At 48.2% G+C, this 27,740-nt stretch overlaps 2 protein-coding genes and 1 pseudogene across 9 annotated transcripts; all 3 read right to left on the bottom strand.

The window, feature by feature from the left end:
- Positions 1 to 1,261: 1,261 nt before the first annotated feature.
- Positions 1,262 to 27,389, bottom strand: PLIN1 (perilipin 1). 7 transcript variants are annotated; one of them, XM_058427767.1, is made up of 13 exons: positions 27,318 to 27,389; positions 17,983 to 18,249; positions 17,587 to 17,792; positions 16,437 to 16,517; positions 15,971 to 16,092; positions 14,323 to 14,381; positions 10,108 to 10,312; positions 8,384 to 8,466; positions 6,883 to 7,147; positions 6,403 to 6,575; positions 4,522 to 4,713; positions 3,856 to 4,101; positions 1,288 to 2,821 (listed from the first exon to the last, which is right to left on the bottom strand). In XM_058427767.1, exons 6-13 carry the CDS (start codon positions 14,365 to 14,367, stop codon positions 2,462 to 2,464), a joined length of 1,569 nt encoding a protein of 522 aa, XP_058283750.1. In that variant the 5' UTR covers positions 14,368 to 14,381; positions 15,971 to 16,092; positions 16,437 to 16,517; positions 17,587 to 17,792; positions 17,983 to 18,249; positions 27,318 to 27,389; the 3' UTR covers positions 1,288 to 2,461. The 7 variants fall into 7 exon arrangements, with proteins under 7 accessions (XP_058283746.1, XP_058283750.1, XP_058283751.1 ...); XM_058427763.1 differs by lacking the exon at positions 16,437 to 16,517 and having other exon boundaries at positions 1,262 to 2,821; positions 15,971 to 16,138; XM_058427768.1 differs by lacking the exon at positions 16,437 to 16,517 and having other exon boundaries at positions 15,971 to 16,089.
- Positions 18,244 to 27,517, bottom strand: PEX11A (peroxisomal biogenesis factor 11 alpha). 2 transcript variants are annotated; one of them, XM_032175650.2, is made up of 3 exons: positions 27,318 to 27,517; positions 23,145 to 23,260; positions 18,244 to 20,658 (listed from the first exon to the last, which is right to left on the bottom strand). In XM_032175650.2, exons 1-3 carry the CDS (start codon positions 27,371 to 27,373, stop codon positions 20,087 to 20,089), a joined length of 744 nt encoding a protein of 247 aa, XP_032031541.1. In that variant the 5' UTR covers positions 27,374 to 27,517; the 3' UTR covers positions 18,244 to 20,086. The 2 variants fall into 2 exon arrangements, with proteins under 2 accessions (XP_032031541.1, XP_058283752.1); XM_058427769.1 differs by having other exon boundaries at positions 18,244 to 20,565.
- Positions 24,203 to 24,956, bottom strand: LOC116482306 (large ribosomal subunit protein eL42-like; annotated as a pseudogene).
- Positions 27,518 to 27,740: the final 223 nt, after the last annotated feature.

The raw sequence follows: 27,740 nt of genomic DNA, 5'->3' as shown, positions 1-27,740 counted from the left end.
GGTATTTCTCTGAAGGACCCTCGGCAACCCGATGTGAAGTGGAGGTCTTTGCTAGGTCCTGAGCTACACTGAAGATACTGAGTGTGGGTGGGCCTTGAGAAGGTGATGCCCCGCAGAACACAGGAAAGTCCCCCAGTGAGCCTAGAGCCAAGGAAGCAAATGTCTGCCATTTAGAGGAGCTATTTTGCCCTTGTTACTGGCCAAAATGTGTTCAAAATACTAAGAAGCAGGTTTAGTGTACCTTGCTGCCTAATCAAGAGGTTTCTAAGAGTAAAAAGAAACTTACGACTTACACTGTTTGCTTCCTGGGCTGTCCTATTCCATATGCAGCCTCCAGCACCCGTGCTCAGTCCCAAGGCTGAGTGAAGGAACTGGGCCTGACCAGCAGGCATGTTGGCGGCCGCAGCCCTCATGGGCTGAGGAGGCAGCTTTCCTGCCTTCTGGAGTATAGCCTAGCAGGAGGAGCCACAGGACGGGGGAGGAGTAGAGAGCTAGGAATGTGGTTTCCGGAGCACCAGGAAGAAAGCAGCATGGGTGGGTGAGGCCCAGGACAGGCAGGCGTTTCTTTCTGCACATCTAGGCCTGAGGTCACTTCTCCAGCATCTGTCCATGGGAGCCCTGCCAAGGCTGTGCTGGGTTCTGTCTGCTCAGCGCTGCTCTATCAGCTTCTAAGAACCCCTCTTGCCAACTCCACCCCTCATCTTCCCTCCCCACCCCCCAGGGAACTGCTGGGTGTAGTTTATATCATGGAAGTGGGGTGGAGAGGGTCCATGGCTGGCTCAGGGGCCTGGCCACGTCTTCATGTGTATATCTACCAGCCTCTCTCATGTCACCATTCTTGGCGTCCTCAGACTCCAAAACCACAGATCAAGGCCCATGACTCATTACACCAAAGATCTGCCAGGGCCCCAGAGTCAGTTCCAGGGCCCTAGAGTCAGTTTCAGGGAGCGGGGCTTCCAGGTGTGCAATAGAGTGGGAGCTAATAGAGTGGGTGCTTACGTGTCTGAGGGGGACCTGTGGAAGATGAGTATAAATATATGGATGTCTAAAAGGACTGACTGAAGACTCATAATTTTCTGTGCATATTTCTGAAGCTGCAGGTGAAAATAACTAGAAAAATAGGTTTTGGTTTGGCAGGCTACTTGGTATTATCTAGTAATACTTAAAATGCACATATTCTTTCACCTAGTATGTCATGGTTACAAGTTATGCATCTATCATATATATATATATATATATAGCCACACATGTACACTAGACATTTTTGATAAGGACATTTATTATAGCACTGTTTGCAGTAGCAAAAAAGAAAAAAAAAGGAAACAACTTAAAAGCCCATCATTAGAGAACTAGTTAAATCAAATAAGGCGTATCCATATTATGCAGTAGTTATTATGTGGCCATTAAAAAGAGCGAGTGGGATTTATAATGTGATACAAAAATCTCTCCAAGCTGTATTATTAAGTGAAAACAGCAGGCATGTATAACACCCCACAGCTTGTGTAAACACAAGCGGGGAGTGCATACACACGTGCCTGCAGGTGCATAGCCCTGCATACACAAGAGATGGCACCATGGTGGTTTTTAATGAAGGGGAACAGGGAGCTCAGGGAGAAAGACACACACCCTTTTGCAATGTTTGAATTTTGTAATCGTATGAATGCATTTTCTAGATTTATCAAATATTAACATTTCGAAGAATAGGGTTGGGGATGAACTGTGGCTATACATAAAGTCTATATATGATCACCATTTTGGTTCCCTAGGATCAAAAGAGTGACTATGCAGGTGAAGGCAGTAATGATCCAAATGGAAATGTGGCTGTGGGCAAGAAGCTGGCTCTACAAAGCACAGGCCTGGGACTCAGCCTGTGAAGGGGCGGGTACTCACAAAGTGACACTAGTATTTTAAATAAACACCCAAGAGCTTTTGCATCTGATTGTTCTCTTCAAAGTAGTCTGCTGGGAGCCTAGATCATCAGAGGATGTCCATCAGAGGATGAACAGATCATCCTAGATCACAGAGGAGTTCAGTGCTAAGAATGCGTCAAAACCTTCTGTCTGGACCTTCAGAGTGGTGACAGGAGTTACTCATTTGTGGCAAATATTTATCCACAGAGGCAGAATCTGAATTTTGGAAACGGTCAAATGTCTTTTGGCCACAAGTTTGGTTAAAGAGATGAAAAATCAAATAAGGCAATTACTCTTTTAGTAAAAACCAAGCCATAGAATCAGAGCAGGCTGCGGCTCTGGTGTCCCTTAAAAACTGGCTCTGAGAGTGAAGCCCCAAAAGGATGCTAAAAAAAACAAAAAAAAATGTGTGCCTTGGCAGCATCATCGGGATGAGGCTGAGGTCCCCAGGGGACCACTTTGAAAGTGGCAACGCTCGCCTGGGCAGTGCGGGTTCTGTTTATTTGTTAGAGAAACCCGCCGGCCCGGGGCGCGGCGGCTGGTGCGGCAACTCAGCTCTTCTTGCGCAGCTGGCTGTACTGCGTGCGGCCCAGGATGGGCTCCATGACGCTGGGCCGAAAGAAGCTGTCGCTGACCCTGCGCTTTGGCTTCTCGCGGGGCACGGCCGGGAAGCCCGAGCGCGGCGCTGCAGGCGTGGCGACTTTGTCCTCCAGGCCCGGGCCGGGGGGCGCGCCGGGGCTCTGCGCGCTGCGCAGGCTGCGGCGGGGCTGTGCGAGACGCGGGGCGGGCTCTGGGCCGGCGGACGGCGCCCCAGACGCCCTGCGCTCCGCCTCCCGGCGCTCGACCTCGGCTGGTGGGTTGTCGATGTCCCGGAATTCGCTCTCGGGCTCCATCAGCGACAGCCTGGGGAGCTAAGGTCCCGGCAGCCGCCTTAGAGTCCTGGCTTGGCCCTGGTCCCTGCGCCTCTGACCCACCGCCCCTTCCCGGGCCCCTCGATTGTTCCCCCGGGAGCGGCCGTCAGGAGGACACAGGCTGGGGATCGGTTCGGTAGTTTGGGGGACACCGGGGAAAGCCCTGAGGTCCTGCCCACTCTGAGCTTCTCCATGGACCAGGCTGCTCAGGCAAGCCAAGCCTCTCAAAGTTTCAGGATCCCCTAGGCCTTCCTGAGGGGAACCCTCAGTGGGAGGTCATCAGCTTTCCTAACTCTTCCTTGCAGCCCACACAGTGACCTGGCCAGGGACGGGTACACCTTCCTGGGGCTGGCCCGAGCGCAGGATGAACAGGCGGTATGCTAAGATCCCTGGCATGCTGCTTGGTAGAGTGACTGAGTAACCCACCCCCTTACCAGCTCTAACGGTGCTTTCTGCCCTGACCAGCGCCCTGCCCAGCTCCCCGCCCAGCTCCCCGCCCCCCAACCCAAGGCTTGCATAACCTGTAACTTGCTTTGGATAGGGGCTCCCAAAGGGATGGCATTGGTATCCCCTGGGTTTTTCCTATTGGTGACAGGTGATAGAATTGGGTGGAGCCTGCTGTTGTCCCCTGGAACTCATGGCCCACCCCTCAGGGTGCGCTGGAAGCCTCTCCAACCCCTTCCCAGGCAGCAGCATGCAAACCTGCCGGGCACCTGCCCGGCCCTTCAGTTGAGAGCAAAGGGGTGAAGGTGAGCCACTGGGATCCCGGGACTGACGGCTGGAGACTCCTCTACCAGCAGGTGGGAGGGGCCGTGGGGAGAGGCCTCAGGCCAGAGCCATGGGCCTCTATACTCCTGGGGCTGGGAGAGGCCCAGTATGTTAAAATGTTGCCAGGGCACTGAGGACTGGAGGGGGGCGGTCTCCAGAGGAGTAGGGGAAAGGAGGGGGACTGCAGCCCCTTCAGTCAAACCTACTTTATCTGCCCTGTCCAGACCCCCTTGGGACACTAACAGTTTGCCAGGGGTGGTACTCACCGGCACATAATGCACCACTGTGTCCACCACATTGTCAGTAACACCCTTCAGGGCATCCGATAGGGACATGGCCCTCCCCTTGGTCGAGGAGACAGCAGGGGCTGGTGTGAGGTGCAGCACCCTCCCTGCCATGCCTAGCACAGCTGCGGGTGCCCATGTCACAGCCGAGATGGTGGTCTGGAGGGTCTTCTGCAGGGTATGTGCCACACCACCCAGGAGGCCTTGAGGGCCTGGCAGGGCTGCTACCTGGGGGCCAGAGCAGGGTCAGTGCCTCCTGCAGTAACTCCCCTGACCCTTCCCTCCCCACCAGCCCCACAGCTAGAGGGTAAAGCATGAGAATACCAAATTTACAAAACTTCAGGCCTATTCTGCCACTAGCAGTGTGGCCCTGGACAGGTCACATTCCCTCTCTGAACCTCTGTTTCTTCTCCTGCAAAATGGGACAACAATCTCTGCCCTGCCTATTTACAGAGTGTTGCAAGGGTCAGCTGAGAGAATGACATGGAAGTCCCTTGTCAGCTGGGCATCTAGGGGTGGGGTGAAGGGTGTTGCACACACATGCCATGCCGCTGCAACTGGGGCAGAGGCCCTGAGTTCACCCTATGCCTCTGCTTCTTACCCCTTCTGTGGGCTGGGGGACCTTGAGGCTCCCACTCTCCCCCTCACCTCACTGAACTTGTTCTCCTCGGCCTCCAATTCTTCCTTCTCCTCCATGTCCTCTCCCTCTGTGTCTGTCTGGTCCTCATGATCCTCGTCCTGGGCGGCTGCGAGGCTGTGCAGCCAGGGCACCTGCACTTCGCTCCTCCGCCGGGACACCGCCTGCATGGCCACTGAGGCACCCCACTGGGCCAGGCTGCTCTGAGGGAGGATGGCAGTAGATTGTTGGCTCAACTGCCCCTGCTGAAGGCCAGGGAGCCCCAGCAGCCCAAGCCCCTCGCCCCCAGGGTCCAGGCCAGGTGGTGAGCAGGGCTCAGCCCCAGCAGACTTTTCTTGAAACTTTTTATTGAGTGGTAATCTACATACACTAAAGTGCACACATCTTTAGTGTAAGCTCTATGAATTTTTATAAGAACACACCTGTGTAACCACCACAGATCAAGACATAGACCATTTCAACACCCAAAGACTCCCTGTGTCCCCACTCAGTCCATATTCCCCCAAGAGTGACCACAATCCTGGTCTCTGTCACCATGCCTTAGTTTTGCCTATTTTTGAACTGCATATAAGTGGAGTCACACCACGTGTATTCATTCATTAATGGCTCCTTTAGTTAAATATTATGGTGTTAAGTTTCACCCGTGTTGCTGCCAATGGAAGTAGTTCCTTCTTTTTCATTTCTGTGTAATATTCCATCATACGAATTTCCCGTAGTTTACCCATTCTACTGTTGATGGACATTATCATTGCTTCCAGTTATTAGCTAAGGATATTGCTGATCTGAACATTTTTTTACTTGTCTTGGGAGACTTAAGTGCTCATTTCTATTGGGTATACACTTAAGAGTGGAACTGCTGGGCCATAGGATATATGTGTGTTAGCTTTGGTAGATAATCCTCCCAGATCTTTTAAGAGTGAAAAATTCAATGAACCAGAGTGTCCCATGGGAAGAAACTGACTGAGCAAGTGGGCTGGTGTCTCCTGAGGCACATTCTAAACCTCTAGGGAGCCCCACAAACAGACCCTCCTTATTACACAGCTTTTGGGGATGCCACTCTATTCCATGTGAATGGTGGCATGTGAGGTTCTGCCCACTGCAGGCGGGGTCCAGGCATGTGACTCAGTCTCAGCCGTTATTGATGCAGGGGACAGAGGGGAACTACTACTCCTGTATCCCTGCAGGGGCAACACCTGCTTGAATGAATGATCCATACCTGATGATGCTTTTAAAAGTACTGCTCAAAAGATGGCTGAAAAGTAGTCATCTTGTTTGCTGGCCTTTATGCTTTAATATTGTTTTATTTTCTTTTCTGGCCTTAGTTTCTTACTAAAATTCCTATGAAAAACATCCAGCCTATTTCTGCTAAAATACAGAGAGGTAGAGGTGGGGAGTGGTGGGGAGTTAACTCTCCCTGGGCCTGGAAAGGGCAACTTTACCTTGGGTGCAGTGGTGCTGGGTATACTCTCCCTGACAAAATGGGTTGTATACTTTGTTTATTTAAGGATGACAGTCTCTTGCATAGCAGATGGAGGTCCTGCTGTCTTTTAGGTGGGAAGATCCATAGAAAGAGGCCCACTTTGGGGGATGAAGGCTGGGGCTTGTGGGAGACTCAGAGGGAAATGGGGGAGATAGAAGTGAATGGTAGGGCAGGAGCACTCTAGCAAGGCAGGCCTGCCCTTGTTTAACATCCTGTCCCTTCTCTTTCCCTGCGGTCTGGAAGGCCATCCCTCTACCCCTCTCAAGTCCTCTTAGAACTAAAGCCCCAGCCCAGGTTGGAAGAGAGAATGTTCTCAGGACAGGAAGGGGTGATGGGTGGGGGATGGGAGGGACTAGGAGGCCCACAGGGCTCCCAGGCATGGGGTCATTCAGAGCTCAGGGCAGATACTTACCAAGGGCACCACGCCTGGGATCCACATGGCCACGGTGTGGCCCTGCTCCAGGGCCCGGGCCATGGTCTGCATGGTGTATCGAGAGAGGGTGTTGGTCAGAGCCCCAACCCTGCTCATGAGGCTCGGCTTGGCCTTGGGAGACTTCTGGGCTTGATGGTGTCCAGGAGCAGGAGCTGGGTAGGGATTTGAGGGGAAAGAAGAGAAAACAGGTCAGAGAGGGGCTGGAGAGATCTGGGTCATGTCTAGGACTGGAAAGCAGGTGTTCTAGGTCCACCACAAACTCGCTGGTGAGTTCCACAACTCACTTTCCCTCTTTACAGATGGGGTGGGGGCGGGGGGGGTAAATGATTATGAATCCATCTGAAAATCCCACTGGCCTTCCTTATTCCAGAGCAGTGGCTGGATGAGCCACCTCCTGCTGATTCCCAGGCAGTGTGTGTGACAACTCACTCCCAGGCTGAGCCTCCAAATGGCAGGTACCTGACTCTTCCTTGTCTGGAGGGAGGAGGTACTCCACCACCTTCTCAATGCTGCCCAAGGCCAAGTCGGCCCCTCCAGAAGCCAGTCGGCCAGCTCGAGTGTTGGCAGCAAATTCCGCAGTGTCTCTGGCCACCCCCCAGGCGAGCTCGCACCCGGCCAAAGCAGCCCCCAGGACCTTGTCTGAAGTGCTCGCGATGGGAACGCTGATGCTGTTTCTGGCACTGCGGAGGCGGGTGGAGATGGTGTCCTTCAGCTCAGAAGCAATCTGGGGGAAGTTGGTGGGGGTGTTAGGCATGTGGTCTTGCAGGCCCTACAAGGGCTGCCCTTTCGGGGTCTGGTGGCCTGGGCCCAGCTCCCAGGAAGGCGTCATCTAAAGGCCCAGGGAACTGGTACTGATATTTAGGTACCTGGAATTAAGCTGGGCTTTAAAGGGAGAGGGCTCCAACCTTCCCTGTGCCAACTGTTTGGATCTCCTGGCTTCTTCACCCCCCATCACTGCCTGTCAAGATCCCTCCCATCCTGTGAGGATGACCCCAAAGGCTCCTCCTTGGTGCCACCTGTCCTGATACCCTCGGGCTCACAAGGAATCTCCTCCATCCTTTCCTCAGAACACAGCGATTCTATTGATTTATAGGTGTGCTTGATCTTCCTACAAGTTCTGCATTGAAATAATTTGTCTTTTTCTACATTATCCTGGGAGCACCTTTGTGACAAAAATGTTGTCTTTATCTGGAAAAATGGGGAGCAAAGAGCACAGGCCTCACAGCTGAACAGACCTGCTCTCATTATCTCCACTTAAGGCTGTGTGGCCATGGGGGAGACACTGGTTTCCTCTCTGTAAAATGGAGATAACAACCCCATCCCAGAGGGTTGACAAGTGGATTAAATGAGAGCGCTTGATAAAGCATAGGTGATGGCCCCGGGCATAATAGGGTAGGGCTCAGTACATGTTTGTAGAGAAGGGTAGATAGTTGGTCAGTGAGATAGATGAGGTCAGAGACTGAAACTTATTCCCCAGAAGCACCAAAAATGAGTCCTTATCATAGCAACTACCCAATAAATATGTAGCCAGGTAAAGTGACTTTCAATCTCATGGTCCATAAAATGTTGGATATTGAGGATACGGGATGACACTCCTGGGATCTGAATGAGTGTGACTCATGATCTTAGGCAGCTGTAGTTGCCAAGTGGTCCAGGGCTCTGGGACTCAGATCCCAGGCTGTGCTATCGGGAGGCAGTGGGACCCGCCTCGAGCTCCTGTTTGGGTTTGCCTCTGGGCCCGTGCCTGCTGGTCCCAGAAACCCCACCTCCATTCAGCTTCACAGGGAGAAGAGGAGCCTATCGTGTGGCCTTGGGAGCAGGCAGCCTCCGCCAGCCTTGGAGGATGCTCACCATGGGACACAGACTTCCAGTCACGGCATCAGCAGCCCCTGCCCTCTCCTCCCTGAGAGGTGGTGACGACAGAGTGCAGGGAGGCTTCCAGAGGTGGGAAGGGGCTCACCTTTTCAGGGGAGTACTGGAGGGCGGGGATCTTTTCCTCCAGGTGGTCCAAGCCTCGGCAGGCCAGCTCATTGGCAGCTGTGACTGGAAGGGAAGGGCCAAGTTTGCCTGAGCCCTGCCCCTCCCCATGAGAATCTAGCAGTGGCCTCTGTGCCAAGGAAGTGACTTGGAGCCCTCAAATCCCAAGGCCTGCTGCCTCCCCAGCATCTCTGGGCCCCAGGCCCTTTGCCCTCTTTAGCCCTTGTCCGCAGGGACTCCTTGAGACCCGGGCCAGTTTCTTCCGTCTGTGTGGGAACTCTGGGGTCACTCAGACCTGCACTCAAAAGGCCAAGTGACCACATCTAAGCAGCCTGTGGCCTCAGCAAGTCACAGCCCGTCTGAGCCTCTGCTTCCTACCTTGTAAAAGGTGAATTAATGGTGCCTGCCTGGCAGGATTTTTGTGAAGAAGAATGATGGGAGCTATATGAATCACCAACAGTACCGTTCTTTCCCTCCTTCTCTTCCTTCCCGACCTGCATGGGGGCTCTGAGTGAGCATGAGGAGGGAGAAGAGAGGTGTGAGAGGGAAGCAGATGGCAGTGAGGCCTTGCGGCTGGGCCTGCTTAGCTCTCAACATGACAAACTCCCAGCACAGCCAGTGCAGGCCCCAGGCTGTCCATGCTCTTCTTTTTAACCACTAGGTGTTGAGAGGGTCAACTGTCTGAAGAGGGTCACAGGGAAGGGAAAAGAGTTGCCCCCGGAGAGTGGGCATGCATCAGAGATGCACCTGCTTCAAGGGGATCCCGCCTGGGTCGGCCGGGACATCGGCTCTGCAGCCATGGCCAATGGGGGCCACAGCTTTCAAGGAGAGTTCTTTATACTCTTTCATATATTCTTTCTGCAGATACCTTATTTTTCTTCACAAAATTCTCAAGCAGCAGAGAGCCCAGATGACTTGGCTGTCTTCCAGTTGGGCAGAATGAGATTCAAGGAAACTATTTAAGGAGCTTGCAGCCAGGGACAGGGCCTGGGCCTACTTTACATCTGTCCTCTCCTGTTTGCTGTGTGGAGTCCTCAGCTACCCATAATTCTGTAATTAGGATGGTGGAAGGTGCTAGACTTTTTGGCATTACTGCAATTTCCCTCAGCCCTGTGTATGCCTTGGAGACCACAGTTTCAGATGGGGCAGAACAATTTGAGTGGTGCACACCTGGTAAGGCCCGTGGGAGAGCCGTCTTCTGCCTCCAGGGCCCTGGCTGGCGGCTCTCTGCCGCCCCCACCCGTCATGAGCCGCCACCATCAGCTGCTGGGCTCAGCCAGCTTTCTCCTCCCTCCGTGCCCTCCAGCCCTGCCAGGCCCCCTAGTGCCGGCTGCCTCTGCCTCTGCCAGACTCTGCTGGTTCTTGCTGCTGCTGCCTGTGCTGCTACAGTGAGTGTCTGGTCTGCCATGGGCCCCACCCTCACCACTGCCTGCATAGCTCTGCCTTCCCTTCCCCTGCAGATTCTCTGGCCATCATTGTTATCCTAGGAAAATGCCAGCTGGGCCATAGATAGGCATCTATAGATGAAAAGAGATCTGTGTGTATACCTTTACAGCCATAGATAAGAAGACCATGCAATGGGATGTGGTCAGTTAAGTAGACAGACAAGCAAGTTATCAGACAGTCAGACAGACTGAGAGGCAGACAGACAGACTGGAAGGTAGGCAGTGAACAAGCAGGCAGCTGCTGAGCGCCGCGAGGACTCACACTGGGTGGACAGCCTGCGGACCACCGGCTCCATGCTCCAGGCAGCCAAGCTACTGGCGCTCTGCACGCCCTTCTCATAGGCATTGCACACAGAGGCCACCAGGGGGTGGGCTTCCTTAGTGCTGGTGTATGTCTTCTGGAAGCATTCGCAGGTGCCACTCACCACCGGCAGCTGCAGGACCCGCTGCAGCACATTCTCCTGCTCCTGGTGCGGAAGGAACACATTCAAGTTGTCCCACCTCCCTCTCCAGCCTCCTGGGAAGGTGACCCCAGGGTCATGGGGACCAATGGTGCAACTAGCCTGAGTCCAAGTGAGCTGGGAGGAACCAAGGCCAAAGAGGTCTCTAGATGCCCCAATCATGGGAGCATGGGAGAGCCCATGGGGAAAACAAGAGTCAGCCGGCCATGTCCTCCTGGTCACCATCCGGGTTCTGGAGAGCTGCCAAGGCAATCTCTGTTCTCCAGAGACCAAGTCAGTTCCCACCACCCCCACCCCCACCTCAACTCACTCCCCTGATACCTACTGGTAGAGAGCAAGTGTTGTTGTCTAGAGTTTTAGTCCACCTTTGACTGGTGGCTTCTCCAAACATTTTTCTGGTCTTTCTGAGGTACTGCCTCCCCACCCATGTATCCCAGCCCCACTGCCTAGAACGCTCACCTTCCCTCCCACAGCCCTTGCTGCCTGGCAGAGTGCCATTCCCTCAAGACTCCGCTTGACCAGCACTTCCCCTCTGAAGCTTCCAGAATCTCCTCCATCACGTCGGAAACTACTCCCTCCCTGGCTGTCTCCACATTCATCACACTGTGCTGTGGTTATGTGTATTCATCTCACTCCCCGTAGACTGTCGTCTCTGCATCCCCAGAGTATAGGCTAAACATGGCACAGTAATGTTAGCTGCATACATGAACAACAGTCGGGGCTGTGCCTAGTAGAATGTGTAGGTTTAGATCTGCCCAACTGCACGGAATCACAGAATCTTAGGGGACTTTGTAGTAAGAATCCTTTCCATCGTTTCTCTGGCAGACTTGTATTTGTTTTTATTTATTTATTATTTTTTATATAGACAGGGTTTCACTCTGTTGCTCAAACTGAAGTGCATTAGTGCCATCATAGTTCACTGTACCCTCCAACTCGTGAGCTCAAACAGTCCCCACACTTGTGCCTCCTGGGTAGCTGGGACTACAGGCATGTGACACGATGCCTTGCTACTATTTTTATTTTGTAGAGGGGGGTCCTTGCCGGTCTTGAACTCCTGGCCTCAGGTGATCCTTCTGCCTCAGCCTCCCAAATCACTGAGATTATAAGCATGAGCCATTGTGCCCAGCCAAGACTTATATTTGAATGTCTCCCTGAATGAGAACTCTCCCCCTCACAAAGTGGCCTGTGCCCCTTGTTGGACAGCTTTGCTGAGCCGAAATTTGCCTCCACCCTCCTGTTCCACACTCTGCCCTCTGGAACAAAACTGAGAAAACCTATTTCGTCGTTCATGGGTTGGCCCTTCACATATTTGAAGTCAAATATGTCTCCCTTTAGAAGTGCCTCCATCATGTTAAATGGCTCCGGTTCCCAACTTCGTTTACAAATGGTTCACACTGTGGTCTGGTGACCCCCTCTCCTGGACATGCTACAGTTTTATATTATCTTTCTTAAAAATATACTACCCTCGCTTGAGCCCAGGAGTTTAAGGCCAGCCTGGGCAACATAGGGAGACCCCGTCTCTACAAAAAAAAAAAAAAATAATAATAATAATGAGCAGGGAATGGTGCTGTGTGCCTGTGGTCCCAGCTACTCGGGAACCTGAGGTGGGCAGATCGCGTGAGCCTGGGAGTTGGAGGCTGTAGTGAGCCATAATCATGCCACTGTACTACAGCCTCGATGACAGAATGACACCCTGTCTCAAAAAACAAAAAACAAACAAAAAACACTCAAAAACAGCACTCTGGGTGTGATCTGCGCGTGCTCGGTGTGGTGGAACAATCGTTTATCATTTCTGAGGCGCTGTGCTGTTAGTAATGCACCTTTGGCAGCAGTCACATAATTAAGCTTTAGGTCACCTAGGAACCTTAGTGAAAAAACACTGGTCTTTGAGTAAAAGAATGAATTCTAGGGCTAAATGTAGAAGCTCCTGCCTGTAATCTCAACACTTTGGGAGGCTGAGGCGGGAGGATCATTTGAAGCCAGGAGTTTGAGACCACTCTGAGCCACAAAAAAAAAAAAAAGAAAAAAAAAAAGCCATGCTAATATTTGATGGCATGTGGACTACAGAGTCCCAACTACTGGGGAGGCTGAGGTGAGAGGACTGTCTGAGACCAGGAGACCGAGGCTGCAGTGAACTATGACGGTACCACTGCACTCCAGCCGAGGTGACAGAGCAAGACTCCGTATCTAAAAAATAAATAAATAAAATTAAAAGAACAAATTCTAGGCATGCAGAGGGAAGGAACATTTGCCAGGTGCCATTATGCTGCAAGCACTGGTCTGGGTGCCTTGGTGACATGAGCTCACTTAATTCTAACAGCCATCCTCTGGGGTCAGCACTGTCACCAACACTGAGTCGATGAGGAGATTGACAATCAGAAACAGGAAGTGATTTACCCAAGATCCCACAGCTGATAAGTGGCAGAGCCAGGATTCCAACTCAAGTTGGAAATGGCCTACCTGGGATTATCTTCAAAATAACTCAAAGTGGGGGAATTAATGGAAGTGAGGATGAGGCAGGATTGGCCATGAATTCATGGTCTTCGGGGCTAATAAAGGGTACATGGGGCTTACTATGTTCTTTTCTGTCTATTCTTATGAATGTTGAGAATTCTCCATATCAAAAGTAAAAAGAAAAAAACTCCCCAGGTCAGATTCAGATGCTCAGGCTCTCTGTAGTTTTGAATATGACACTGTGGCATGGTTTTGCTCGCAAAGTGAACACCTGACCTGTTCTGTTTGTAGGAGGCAGAGCTCAAAGACCCCCATCAATGAGACCTACAAGTACACTAAGACAGAGCAGCCCACAATATCTTAGTTTTTTTTTTTTTTTTGAGATGGAGTCTCGCTGTCTCCCAGGCTGGAGTGCAGTGGCGCCATCTCAGCTCACTGCAAGCTCTGCCTCCTGGGTTCACGCCATTCTCCTGCCTCAGCCTCCCGAGTAGCTGGGACTACAGGTGCCCACCACCACGCCTGGCTGATTTTTTGTATTTTTAGTAGAGATGGTGTTTCACTGTGTTAGCCAGGATGGTCTCGATCTCCTGATCTTGTGAACCGCCTGCCTTGGCCTCCCAAAGTGCTGGGATTACAGGCGTGAGCCACCGCACCCGGCCAATATCTTAGTTTTTTATCCTGCAGGTGAATTTGAAATTTGAACTAGAAATAGACTATGACTATAAACAAGAAAACATTCTTTTTAACATTTTGGATGAGACTTCAGAGTTTGTTTTAGACAAAACCAAAGGAGGAAATAGATCCTGGGAAGGGAATAAACCACCATCTGTTAGAATGGCTTAACCATGTACTTGACCATTTTACGCCTCTCTCTGTTCTATGATTCAATACAAAACAAAGTGATTCCTAGTGCAAGAGTTAGTAAAAGCCTAACTTGGGCAAGAAGGATATTGTACAGGTTCATAATTTTTAAGTTACACTATCTGAACTGTGCCCAAATCTGAGATGCCTTGCCAGGAGCCATCAAGCATTCCTGGGAAGGCATCTTGCCACCATTTCAAGTCACAGTGAAAACCAGGTCAGAGATAGAACACCAGACACATGGAATATCCCACCCTTCCCCCCACACAGCAGCACAGGCTGTGCACTGTCTAACTCTGAGAGGTGACATTTGCCATATGAATGATGCTGGAGACACAGAATGCAGTGGCTCTGCACTGAATGCACATCCAGCTGGGTGGTGGGCACAGCATGGGCTTCTGCGTCAGGGTTTAAACAATAGTTCCCTTCCTCTCCACTCCCCCCTGTCCCTAAGCCAGGATTTCTGTCCCTTTTTTTCAAGGTGCTTAGTTTTCAATAGGCATCTTTTTTTCCCCTCCCAGATCCTCCAACTGCCCCCTACAAAAGGTGGTGAGGGCAAGAATAACTAAGCCACGGTAGTCAATGAACTAGGATTATAATCTGGGAATATCTTGCTCTAAGTCCCCTGCATCTCCCCTCCCTGCTTCTTCCTCCTCCCTCAGTTGTCCATCCCCTGTCACAGATGAGCCCAAGTTACTTACAGGCAGGTCTCCATCCAGCAATGTGGGGCCTTTGTTGACTGCCATCCTAGCTCCTCCAGCTGCAAAACAGAGTCCCAGGTCCCATCAGAAGCCCTCAGGCTTGAGCTCCACTGGGTCACTTCCCTACCTCTCATGGCCACCAACTAGGCCCAGGCTGCCTGGGGGCCCATTTGCCCTGAACAGAAGGCATTAGGTTGGAGGGTGAATGTCACACACAATAGCCCCACTCCTTAGGGTCCCATAGCAATGAGTTGCTCCATAGCTTGTCAAGACTGATGTTTCTTTCTTTCTTTTTTTTTTTTTGAGATGGAGTCTCACTCTGTTGCCCAGGCTGGAGTGTAGTTACACAACCTCGGCTCACTACAACCTCCGCCTCCTGGGTTCAAGGGATTCTCCTGCCTCAGCCTCCCAAGTAGGTGGGATTACAGGCACCCACCACCACGCCCGGCTAATTTTATTTTTTTTAGTAGAGATGGGGTTTCATCATGTTGGCCAGGCTGGTCTCGAACTTCTGACCTCAAGTGATCTGCCCACCTTGGCCTCCCAAAGTGCTGGGATTACAGGTGTGAGCCACCACGCCCTGCCAAGAATAATGTTTCCTATAAGAGTTCAGGTTAGGAGGCCAGGCACAGTGGCTCAGGCCTATAATCCCAGCACTTTGGGAGGCCAAGGCAGGCAGATCACCTGAGTTCAGGAGTTCGAGACCAGCCTGGGCAACATGGTGAAACTCCGCCTCTACTAAAAATACAAAAATTAGCCAGGCATGGTGGTGGGCATCTGTATCCCAGCTACTTGGGAGGCTGAGGCAGGAGAATCGCTTGAGCCCAGGAGGCGGCAGTTGCAGTGAGCTGAGATCGCTCCACTGCACTCCAGCCTGGGCGACAGAGTGAGACTCTGTCTCAAAAAAAAAAAAAAAAAGAGTTCAGGTTAGGAAATAAAAAATGTAGGTAGCCATAAGAGAAAAAGTTTTAGATAAAGTCTTAAGGCTCTTAAATGAAGGTCCTAAAGAGACTAAAACAACAAGTTTCAAGCTGGGTGCATTGGCAAGCACCTGTAATCTCAGCTACTGAGGCTGACGTGGGAGAACTGCTTGAGCCCAGGAGTTTGAGATCAGCCTGGGCAATATAGTGAGACCCCCATCTCTAAAAAAATAAACAAGTTTCAGGTTTCATCTTCGAAAAGGCTCTGGGTTAATTCCTCTATTTCTCTCTCTCTTTCTGTCTGTCTGTCCCTCTCCCCCTCTCCCTATCTTTTTTTTTTTTGAGACAGGGTCTCAATCTGTTGCCCAGGATGGAATGTGGTGGCACAATCATGGCTCACTGCAGCCTTGACCTCCTGGGATCAAGGTGCCCTCCCACCTCAGCCTCCCATGTAGCTAGGACTACAGGCATGCACCACAATGCAGGGTTAATTTTTTTTCTTTTTTTGTAGAGACAGGATCCCACTGTGTTGCCCAGGTTGTTCTTGAACTCCTGGGCTCAAGTGATCACCTGCCTTGGCCACCTGCAGTGCTGGGATTAAAGGCATGATCCACTGTGCCTATCCAATTCCTCTGTTTCTAGATTCTGGTATCTATACCAGAATCTCTCCCTCAGTAGTTTCCCTGCAGAGTTTTTCATCCCCAGTAAAATTCCCAAGAGGCCCTTACCTTCAACTTCTTCCCTTTAATGTTCATAAACAAGCCATGTAAGGCAGGTGCCCCAGGATCCCAACACTCACTCCAGCTGACCGCCACCTCAGTCTCACAGAGCCCAGGCTGCAGAGCGTCTCCTCCAGCAGAAACAATTCCTATCACTCCTGGGAGTCTTGGGCAATGCTACTTACGCCTCCCAGATAGAGGAGGGCAGAGAGGAAGAGAAAGCAGGGTCAGCCAGTTGTCATGGTTATCTGACCCAGGGTTCCCCAGGCATATCCTAACTTCTCTAAGGACATTTAGCAAAAAGGAGGTAGGTGGTAGAGCTGAAGGAGATCCAGGCTCAGAGGACTTAGTATTCCAGGGCCATGAAGCATCAGTTCTATAATGTTCCTGCCCTCAATTCACAAAAATCTGCTTTCCAGAAAGAAGGTATAGGGATATACATCGTTAAACTCAAAAGCTCTAAAGTTCTATATACCTCTGCAGTCTTTTGGCTCCTTTTCCATAGAGGGTCTTGTGGGACAGTTTTCAATCCATTTCTCTCATCTTTTCTTATTTACTAGCAAGAGTGAATGTTGAACAGTAAAATTTAAACCCACACAGAAGAGTTCATCTGAATGTATTCATCTTTGATTATGGAGATAAATTGCCCTCAGTGAAGAAGTGACAGAGCCGGGAGTGGAGTTTTTAATAGACTTTGAGGGAGGAATTTCCACTTCTTAGAATTCAAAAAAATTTATTGAACTTTACCTGGCCTAAGATGCTACCAGAATGAAGAGTAGGAGAGCCAAGTAGATTTTTGTTCTCCTAAGTCTGGATAAGCGACAGTGTTGACTAAGATTCTATCACTAATCAGTAGCACCCAGACAACCAAGAACTAGCACCACTCAACCCTTCTTTAGCCAGGACTGAAGCACAAGCCCAAGTTCTAGTTCCTGGCTTCAGATATGATGGAGGACTATGGTGTAAGCCATAGCTTTCAGATTAACTAAGAAGGGCCTCTTCATGAAAATGGACAATAGGAAAACAAAACTTATTTTCTTTGTTGCTGGTGGAATTATATGTATTGTTGACTCTGCTAAGTCACACACTGTGGGCAAGAGAAGAAAGAGGCAGGGGTGGGGAATTATGAAAGATCCTTGGTAATAAATTACGTATGTGTGATGCAATAAAGTAGGGAATGAGAAGGCAGGAAAGGGAGGAGTCAAGCAGGGAGGCATCAAAGGAGTAATATGCTATACATTTAACACTTATTGATCCAACCTGGCCTTTTCAAATGTAAAGCAGTAGAGAAGACAAAGTATTTACAGAAGTGGCCTCTGCCCTCACCTCAAGGTTCAGCACAAATTATCTGTGAGGCTGTGACTGGACAGCAACCTGAGCCAAAAGGCAGTTTTCAGCCTTCAGAGTAGTGGCTTTGGGCCAGAGGGAGTATAGGGCTTTGTGCCTGAAAGCTCTGCCAAATCAAATAGTCCTTTGGCTGCTTTAGCTGGGAGTGCAGAATGTGGGTTAGAGGTGAGAAGTGGTGAAAGGGCCTAGGAGAGTCCCATGGGAAGACAGAAGTGTTAGTTTTCTAGCAGTAGCTTGCAGGGCATAGAGTTCTATCTTCTTTCCTTCTCTGTACCTACCTGCTTTCCCTACCCCTACACCACGTGAGAGCAGGGACCTAGGTCGTCTTGCTCACAAGTGGATCCCCAAAACCATTCATGGCACTCAAACATTCATTGTTGAATAAATGAATTATCAGGCAACAATGCTCAGTTGTGAATGTGCTGGGCTGTACATCTATGAAGAACTTCTTCGATTTTTGGCATCCCTCATGAATGTGGAGGCTCTGGGGTGGAAAACATTAGTTACAAAGAAGGATTCACAGGGAGGTACCAGGACACCATTAAGGTTTACACAAACTCTAGAAGAGGTAGTATTTCTCAAACTCCCCACCACTCACCATTGCAGGGGACAAAAGCACCAAGATGGATACCACTGTAACATAACATACCACCATGAATTCAAGGCAGACTCACCTAGGCAGAAGCCAGCCAGCCATTGACAGGGCTACTGTAGAGCACCCTCTCCATGGCAGCAGTCTAGATGAGTTCATTTCAGAGGTCCCTCTCAACCCAGAGGCTCTACATCTCAATCTTTCTCCATCCTCCTCCTCAGCCTGGATCTTCTAGCCCAGAGCTCGCTGTACCAACTGTGTAGGCTGATTGAGGATTATCTGCTGGATTGCCTTACGTTTAACTCTTCTCTATTCCCAGAACACGCTCACAGACACAAGTCAATTTTGTCTAGAAATTTATTGAACATAATTAATCAATTACAGTAGAGGATCTGGACTATAAAAATAATTACTTAAGCTTTTTATTTGCCCTGACCTAGTAGCTTTCATGTCTTTTAAAATTCCCTAAATTTTATTTCTCAGATCCCATATCATGATTGGTTAAACAGACAGCCAAGAATCTGAGTCTATTTTTTGAGAATCTCAATCACATTTCTGAGAAATGTAACTTATTGAGTACATATTTATTTTCTCATTTCCATTCAGATAAATGACACAGCTTTGCTGGGAGGACTGACATCGGCCTCCTACCTGCTGGCATCCTATTTCTCTACCTCACCTCCCTCAAACTGAAGGATCTGTAACCACATATAAAGACCCACATCCAAGATGGCAGATAGGAACATGAGTCAATGTCATTGACTCAGCATTCCAGTGTCCTCTTCACTGGCTTCCTCCTGCGCTTTCCACCTCCCTCAATCACCCTACAAATAAGACGTCTGATTTATCATAGAAAATTGTGACCCTCTTACATCTGGAGTACTCATGAAATTTTTTTGACTGGATAAATTTTGATGAAAATTAATGTAGAATTGCCTAAATTGTTAGAAGGACTTAAATAAAACAATCTAACTGATAAGTCTAAATATTGTTTTAATTTTTTTTTTAAAGACACAGGGTCTTGCTCTATCACCCAGGCTGGAGTGCGGTGGAAGCTCACTGCAGCCTTGAACTCCTGGGCTCAAGTGATCCTCCTGCTTCAGCCTCCAGAGTATCTGGGACTACAGGCATATGCCACCATGCCTGGCTAATTTTTTAACACTTTGTTGTAGAGATGGGGTTCTCATTACATTGCCCAGGCTGGTCTTGAACTCCTGGCCTCAAGCAATCCTTCCGCTTCAGCCTCCCAAAGTGCTGGGATTATAGGTGTGAGCCACCACACTCCACCCAGTTTTAGTTTTTCTAGAAAAGAATATAAACCACTGGACAAGGAAGATTCCCAATTATGGGAGTGTAAGCGGCAAAAAACAGGATTCAGTAGGGGATCACATTTCTACTCAATTCTGAAGACAGTGGGAGAGCATGGAGAGAACACTGGATTTGGAGTCAGAGGAATGAGGCTCTAGCCTCAGTTTTTTGTTTGTCTCACTGTCAGCTTCTTATCTGTCACAGGCTACATATAGGTACCCATTGTGACCCTGTACCTATTTTTGTAAGTCCCTCCTGTCTGCTTCTGATTTTTGCTTATTCACTGCAACCATAGACACAATTTATACCATGAAGGTGCCTGATGCTTTTCTGATTCTACTTCTGGACAGAGCAAGGACATGAGTGCAGTGATGGTATAAGGGCCAACAAGTTGAGAGGCTGTAAGCCCAGCTCTCCTCCATCCTGCTACTGACATCAGAGCCTCTACTAGGTCTGAGAGTGCCACGCACCACACCTACTGTAATCATGTGAAACCAATGATCCATATAACCCTAAAGTTATCGTATATTAGCGTTCAATGATCAGTGCGAGTGGGTCTTTTTAAAATTTTTCCTTTCAATTTTTATTCATTCAGCAAATACTAAGCTCTCACTATGCACATAAGAGATGTTCAATGTTAGATGAAGGGAAAATATTCAGAAATTCACAAGTCACTCCAGCACTCCAAAAACATACAGCTCTTCATGCTCCTCCCTTCTCCATTCTTGGCCTCATCTCTGCCCACATCATAGGTTGTTAAATGCTCACATGAACAAGAACTTAAGCACAGTATGACATGGCCTGTGACTTATACAAATGTCTATCCCACTAAGAGGCCATCTTTTAAAGTAGGTACTAGTTCCAAGCCTTAAAACACCCTAACGGGTCTTCAGCTTCATCTGAGGATATGCCACAGTGATCATGCCTGCTATAGAGGACACAAGACCTCCAAGTCCAATGATGCCAGGATTGGACTTATAGATCCCCAGCTGGTCCAAAGGGTTCAGGATATCACAAAGGTTCTTCACTGTGTCCAGGAGCAAGGGAGGATGCTGCTTCAGAGATCGGAATAAGAGAAGTAGAAAGGATTGGAGCCATTCTGTTTCCTCATCAGCCACGCTGTACCCAGGAGGATCCTGGGATGCTGATTTCTCTTTCTTTGCCCTGTCACGTGTAACTCGTTTCATCTGCAGGGAGATTTCATACAGATCCCTGACCAGGCTCAGCAGAAGAGAATAGTAGTAGTGGTGGGCAGCCCTTGTTCGCCATTTCTCTTTGTTGATGCCAGAGGTGAGACCTACGCTTCTCACCCAGAGGATGGTGTCACAGATGAAATAAATCACACGGTTCAGGTTGGCTAATGTTAAGCATAAGCGAGGTACCAGGTCAGTGGCATGAATGCTCTGCTCAGTTGCCTGTATAGCATGTACCACATTGCCTAGTCTGAACCCTGCAAGTAGAACCCACAATAGTGAACAGTTATTTCATTAGTACACAATGGGAAGATAGAATCCCTGTATCAGGGTGAGGAGCCAGCTTTTTGTTGTTTTTTGTTGAGACAGGGTCTTGTTCTGTCACACAGGCTGGAGTGCAGTGGCACCATCACAGCTCACAGCAGCCTCAACCTCCTGGGCTCAAGCAACCCTCCCACCTCAGCCTCCCGAGTAGCTGGGATTATAGGCACGAGCCAGTGTGCCCAGCTTAGCACTGGTCTTTTTAACAACTGATGGTCATTCAAGGCTCAGCCTTTGTTCAGAAAAAGAGAAAGATTTTACAGTACATTAAGGACACCTAAAATTATCTTGGAAGGCAAAAAATGCAGTGAGTCTTTAAATTTACCTCTTCCATTGTAATTAACACCTTAATGTTGACTGATGGCATACTCCAGGCAAGGTCAATCATGAGTGTGGACTGTTACATTTGATTATTTACCAGCTACACTTCTTTAGAAGGAAGGTACTATGATAACATGGACTCCAGATGCAATACTCTCTTGGAGAGTCTGATGCCTTACATTTTATTTATTTTCCAGACAAAAGACTGTATTTTTAAAAAACACTATTATCATTTTGCCATTTCTCTGGTCCAAACCCCTTTTGGCTACCTATTGTCAAGAAAATAAGGTACAGATGGTAGAATTTAATGGATAGAACCATTAGTAATATTATCACAGAGTTCCTAGTTGAATTAAATCAACCATTGCAATGGCATGTCCTATGTGAGCATGTAATTCAATTCATCAGGGATGCATCAATCAATAGGTACTTACTGAAAACCTTCTGAGAAAGAGTTATAGTACTAAACGTCACGGAGGATACAAAAGAAGTACTTTTCCTTGAAGGACCATACCTTAGACTCAGGAGGCGCTCAGAAGTAGCTACTCTCAGAAAACTTAAAATCTCAGAAGGGGCCGGGCACGGTGGCTTACGCCTGTAATCCCAGCACTTTGGGAGGCCAAGGTGCACGGATCACCTGAGATTAGGAGTTTGAGACCAGCCTGGCCAACATGGTGAAACCCCGTCTCTACTAAAAACAAACAAACAAACAAACAAAACAAAAATTAGCCAGGCATATATGCCTGTAGTCCCAGCTACTAGGGAGACTGAAGTGGGAGAATTGCTTGAACCCAGGAAGTGGAGGTTGCAGTGCACCAAGATCACGCCACTGCACTCCAGCCTGGGCAACGGAGTGAGTCTCCATCTCAAAAAAAAAAAAAAAAAAAAAAAAAAAGAATGTTTGGTATTATGTTATCAAAAATAACATAAAATAGTATATATAATGACTGTTTTAGTATATAGATTCTGGGTTCCAGTTCTGGCTCTTGTACTAACTGGCTGAATGATCCTGGATAAGCCCCTTCTGGACTTAGAGACCAGTGACCTCTAAAGGGCCTTTCAGCTCCAACATTCTAAATAATCTAAATAGAATTTCTAATCTTGGCCTTCAGTGCCATCCAGAAAAGCTCACCCCACCCTTCCTATCCCTCTGCTTGACAATTTAAATCTTCTCTCTGTCAAACTAGTTTTGTAGTTTGACAATGATCCTCCCACACAATGGTTTGCTCAGAACAGTTCTGAGCCTTTACTAGAGAAGACTGCCCTTCGGAACTCTCTTCTTCCATCTCTCTAGCCTCACCTCAAGTTCCACCTCCTCTAAAACACCTTCTTTTCCTCTACCTCAGCCAACAAGTTTGGCACTAAATCTTATATATCATTATTTAAAGCACCTTACTTCTCCCATAAGGCTCAGGAATGTACCTATATAACATAGGTGCTCAAAACCAACTGATCAATATGTGACGCTCTACATTCCATTCTAATGCCCCTGCTAACCTACTATAGCAACATCTGGTTTTCATCAAACAACAAAGAGTCAGAAAGGCAACAGCTATGAAAAGTACTGGATTTCCCAGTATGATGTATTATTAAAGTGAATTTAATAAACACAAAATATTGATTTCACTTTTTACCTTTAGCATGAAACCTACCTCAAACATGGTCTACAAAAATGTATCCACCTATATATCCTCTAGCACTTCTCAAGAAAGGAAAAAGGCAGGTGGTCTAGGATATAACTATTCCACTCTTGTTTAGAACAAAGGGGCTCACAGGAGCAGAAGCTCATGTCAGAGACTGCTAAAACATACCGTGATTCTAAGAACTAAAGGTGAACTAACACGTTGTCTGTCTCACTGGTTATGATTAAGCAGAAAGATAAGGTGTAGCACCAGATGTGAACATAAGAGGGTGTTTATGAATGGTTTGCAGCAACACATTCAAACCTGTTGTGCCATGAGGACAGCCTTACTGGTCAATTTTACCAATAAACTTGATTGACTAGAAATCAATGACCTAGAAATTACTCCGTGAATTACAGGGTCTGAGGCTGAGGATTCTAAACCAGGAGCCACTGTCCCTCAAGAAACAGGGTACTTACATTTACGACCAGTGCTCACACTGGACTCCAGTTTCTTGAGCTTCATTACCACCTTCTCTTTGCCAGCTTTAGGCTCTAACAAATATCTAAGCAACATGCATGTGTACTGAGTGGCTCTGAAATGGAAAAAAAAAATGGAGAATGATTTACAAACCAAATAAAACTTAATTCATGAAGTAAGGGAAAGAGAAACACATGCCTAAAGACAACATTTCCAAGACCATTTCTCATGTAGCAACTCTTACAAAAGCAAAATTCTGCAACAGTCATTCCACAGGAGAGCCAAAGGGTAGAACATGTCACGGAAATTTAACACAAAGGTAATGAAAATGAACTCTGCAATAATGCAGCCAATGTGCCTCCAAAAGGCCTTTTGCTGGCACAGAGAAATGGATATAGTCAAAGTGAGAAACTGTAAAAAATCTCCCTCATGTGAAGTCTACAAAGATCCATACTCCTTCTCTTCCCCAGTGTAGATTTCTTTCTTTCTTTCTTTCTTTTTTTTAGACCGAGTCTCTCTCTGCTGCCAGGCTGGAGTGCTGTGATGTGATCTTGGCTCCACTGCAACCTCCGCCTCCCGGGTTCAAGCGATTCTCCTGTCTCAGCCTCCCGAGTAGCTGGGATTACAGGTGTGTGCCACCACGCCCAGCTAATTTTTGTATTTTTAGTAGAGATGAGGTTTCACTACATTGGCCAGGATGGTCTCGATCTCCTGACCTCATGATCTGCCCGCCTCAACCTCCCAAAGTGCTGGGATTACAGGCATAAGCTACTGTGCCTGGTCTGATTTTCAGATTTCTAAAATGAACTTTTCTACCATGTACTTAACCTACCATCTATGTGACAGGACACAAACTCAAACCAGAACCAAATGAAAAGTCCACAGTTTAAAGATTGTTTAATTTTTTATAAATGAAAGGACCAAATATACATCAGTACATAAATTAGTATAAATATGTTTTCATAGTTGTCTTTCAAAACTCATTTGTATTTTACATAAAATACAGGCAGAATCCTGCTTAATAATACTATATATTTAATAAGGTGATTATTGTCATGCTTACAAATAACAATGACTTACTAATATAAATGTAGGAGAAATTTTACGTCACATAGTCACACATCCAAATCCATTTGGCAATCTACTAATAAAGTAGGTGCCTGGTTCCTACTGTCTTGTAAGTGCATTTGAATCCCTTTATGCTATAAATATTATTCTCAATAAAAATGTGGTACACTTTCCATTTTCTAAAATAGTGAACTTATTACTAGGAATGAAATAAAAAGAAAAGACTGGAATCATAAACAATCGCTTTCTCTTTTTTAAGTGTGCTTCCTGGTTATAGGGCTGGTCATGTCAATGACTCTGCCTTTCTGAGCTTTGGTCTAATAATAAGGATCAGGCCAACAGTAAGACATTATTTTTATTTATTTATTTTTGAAGGGAACATAATCTCAAGATTTTATTGTCTTCATAATAAAACAAAAGATGACACTTAGAACTGGATCACTTGACCCTTTCTCTTCGTATCTCCTCCCAGTTCAAAATGCTGGCATCTTTTAATAGCCAGGATTCTCTTAGATCTTCACTGGGCTCAACACACTCAAGCTTTAGCACAATCTTCTTGGTAGTTTTAGCCTTTTTCTGGAAAATCGGCTTAGTCTGCCCACCACAGCCACTCTGCTTCCTGTCATAATGCTGCTTTCCCTGGGCATACAGAGAATCCTTGCCCTTCTTGTACTATGTCACTTTGTGGGGTTGGTGCTTGCCACACTTCTTACAGTCCGACAGGTTTTAGGAATGTTCACCATGTTTGCGTGAGCATTATTGGCACAGAAAGCAAGGTATTATTTTATGAATGCCACTGTGGTCATAAAGGTTATACAGATCATCAAGGAGGTTGGGAAATGAATGCTAGAGATCTCAGATCTTTTGGAATAAACATATCTTAAATTATTATTATTATTATTATTTTTCAAGACAGAGTCTCGCTCTGTTGCCCAGGCTGGAGGGTAGTGCTGCGTTCTTGGCTCACTGCAAACTCCGCCTACCGGGTTCAAGCAATTCCCTGCCTCAGCCTCTTGAGTAGCTGGGATTACAGGCACGCGCCATCACGCCCAGCTAATTTTTGTATATTTAGTAGAGATGCGGTTTCACCATGTTGGCCAGGCTGGTCCCGAACTCCTGACCTCGTGATCTGCCCGCCTTGGCCTCCCAAAGTGCTGGGATTACAGGTGTGAGTCACTGCACCTGGCCTAAATGATGATGATGGTTATTTTTTATGTTTTTATTTTTTTTTAGATGGAGTCTCGCTCTTTGGCACAGGCTGGAGTGCAGTGGCGTGATCTTGGCTCACTGCAAGCTTTGCCTCCCGGGCTCATGCCATTTTCCTGCCTCTGCCTCCCGAGTAGCTGGGACTACAGGCGCCCACGACAACGCCAGCTAATTTTCGTATTTTTAGTAGAGATGGGGTTTCATCATGTTAGCCAGGATGGTCTCGATCTCCTGACTTTGTGATCCGCCCACCTCGTGATCCGCCCACCTCAGCCTCCCAAAGTGCTGGGATTACAGGTGTGAGCCACTGCACCCGGCCTAAATGATTATTTTTTTAATCAACTTCCTTGATAAACCTTGCAGGGTACATTCTAGGTACACTGGAATTACAGGTTTCTATTTAATGAAATTTCTATTTAATGAAGCTTGTATATAAAGCAACCATTTAAAAAACCTATCAAGCTAATGAGAAAGCCAGTATAGCTTGGTAGTTAAGTGGGCACTGGAGTCATTTGCGTGGATGTGAATCTCTCAGTTCTGCGGTGTAGTACCTATTAACCTCCTTCTGCTTCAGTTTCTCAATCTGAAATGGGGAGAATATTTAGAGTATCTACCTCATAGGGTTGTGATGAGGGTTATATAAGTTCATAGTTGAAAAACACTGGGAACAATAGCTGGCATAAAGATGGCTTCCAAAAGCCTCATTATTGGGGCCATTCTAATTGATCTGTTTGTATCAGCACTTGCACACCCAGAAGAGAATGAAGAGCTGTTAAATAAAACTGCAACTGTAACTATTTTTTAATTAAGCAAGAATCAACCAAATCTGTAAAATATCATGAACTAGTACCGTATTTGTATTAAAGATACAATCTCTCAGTTCTTTTCGTTTCTTATGGAACCGAAAGAAAAAGAGACACAATCTCTGTTTAATATTTTCAGTAGCACAGCATGAACCTTAGAGGTGCAGTTAGCTCTTTCTGAGCTTCTCCCCACTGTATTTCCCCCCCAGTCCAGTTGGTGTGGTCTCATCCCCGCTATATTTTGTTTTACAATTTACAAAACTATTCCACACGCAGTATCTCAATGTACAGCCTGGGCAATAATGGAAGAGAACTTCTGTCTCTCCTTAAACATTTCAAGAGGTATTTGAGACCGGGCGCGGTGGCTCGCCCATGTAATCCCAGCACTTTGGGAAGCCGAGGTGGGCAGATCACCTGAGGTCAGGAGTTCGAGACCAGCCTGGCCAACATGGCGAAAACCCCGTCTCTACTAAAAATACAAAAAGTAGCCGGGCGTGGTAGTGCACGCCTGTAATCTCAGCTACTCAGGAGGCTGAGGCAGGAGAATCGCTTGAGCCCGGGAGGCGGAGGTTGCAATGGGCCGAGACCGCACCACTGCACTCCAGCCTGGGCGACAGAGCGAGACTCCGTCTCAAAAGAAAAAAAAAAAAAAAGAGGGAGCTATTTGAAGCCACACCAAGTGGTTTGCTTCCGTAGCCACAAATACTAACCGAAAGTTTCTCTTTAAAGGACATCCCTCGGAAGAATGTTGAGTGGGGAAAACCAATCTTTCTGTGCCCGGAGAGCAAAGTTAGGAGGGGAGGAGGATCTGTTAGCCGGTGTCACGTCGTAGGCGGTCTCGAGGCGGCTAGGGTGCCAGGCACTGGGGCTTTCGTGCATGACGCTAGGACGGGACGCGGGTGCGTTGGGCCCACTCACGTTGAATTTAGGGTGAGGAGGTGCTCGGATACTAAACTCCCCCCGTAGGAGCTGGCAACGTCCTTCCTCCTTCCATCTACTAGGCTATCACCTCTTTTTTCTCGGGTGCCAGGGAATAGGCACGGGAGCACCGAGTTAGAGCGAGGAACGGGCGGGGGCCGCTGGCACCTGACTCACCTGAAGAGTCGGTCCCGGCCCTGGGTCTGGTTGGTGAAGCGGGTGAAGGCGTCCATGGCTCCTAGCCCAAAGGCCACGAGTCGCACTGGGCTCAGGCGTGGGTCCCTGGGGCCCGCCGGATCCCCAGGGAACGGTCAGTCCCAGGTTATCGGCTGAGAGGGAGGGGCTGAGTCTCTCCGCCCCAGAGGGGGCGGGCGCACTTTCTGTAGAGCAACTCCGTGAACTTCCGGTTTAAGCCGGAAGTTGTGGTTACCAAGGCGACGCAACGACGCCGGGACAGGTGAGCAAAACTTCTGACCCTACTTTCGGGTGCCGTGGCTCCCCTCGAGTCCCAGGACTCCCCTTTACCTGTAGAGTCTCCTAGAGGAAAGTCTGAGGGGGTGCGGCTCCCCTCGAGTCCCAGGACTCCCCTTTACCTGTAGA

This window comes from Hylobates moloch, unplaced genomic scaffold, assembly GCF_009828535.3.
Source record: "Hylobates moloch isolate HMO894 unplaced genomic scaffold, HMol_V3 SCAFFOLD_14, whole genome shotgun sequence".
NCBI lineage: Eukaryota > Metazoa > Chordata > Mammalia > Primates > Hylobatidae > Hylobates > Hylobates moloch.
The sequence above is the reverse complement of the archived record's forward strand: the minus strand, read 5'-3'. Positions and strand labels throughout refer to the sequence as shown.

Coding starts and splice junctions, on each gene's coding strand:
- PLIN1 (XM_058427763.1), bottom strand. CDS start 14,367: ATGGCAGTCAACAAAGGCCCCACATTGCTGGATGGAGACCTGCCT. Junction 7,148..8,383: donor TCCAGTACTCCCCTGAAAAG/GTGAGCCCCTTC, acceptor AACTTCCCCCAG/ATTGCTTCTGAGCTGAAGGA. Junction 4,102..4,521: donor AGGAGAACAAGTTCAGTGAG/GTGAGGGGGAGA, acceptor TCTGGCCCCCAG/GTAGCAGCCCTGCCAGGCCC.
- PEX11A (XM_032175650.2), bottom strand. CDS start 27,373: ATGGACGCCTTCACCCGCTTCACCAACCAGACCCAGGGCCGGGACCGA. Junction 23,261..27,317: donor GGCCGGGACCGACTCTTCAG/GTGAGTCAGGTG, acceptor TTTCCATTTCAG/AGCCACTCAGTACACATGCA. Junction 20,659..23,144: donor TGTGAGCACTGGTCGTAAAT/GTAAGTACCCTG, acceptor TTCTACTTGCAG/GGTTCAGACTAGGCAATGTG.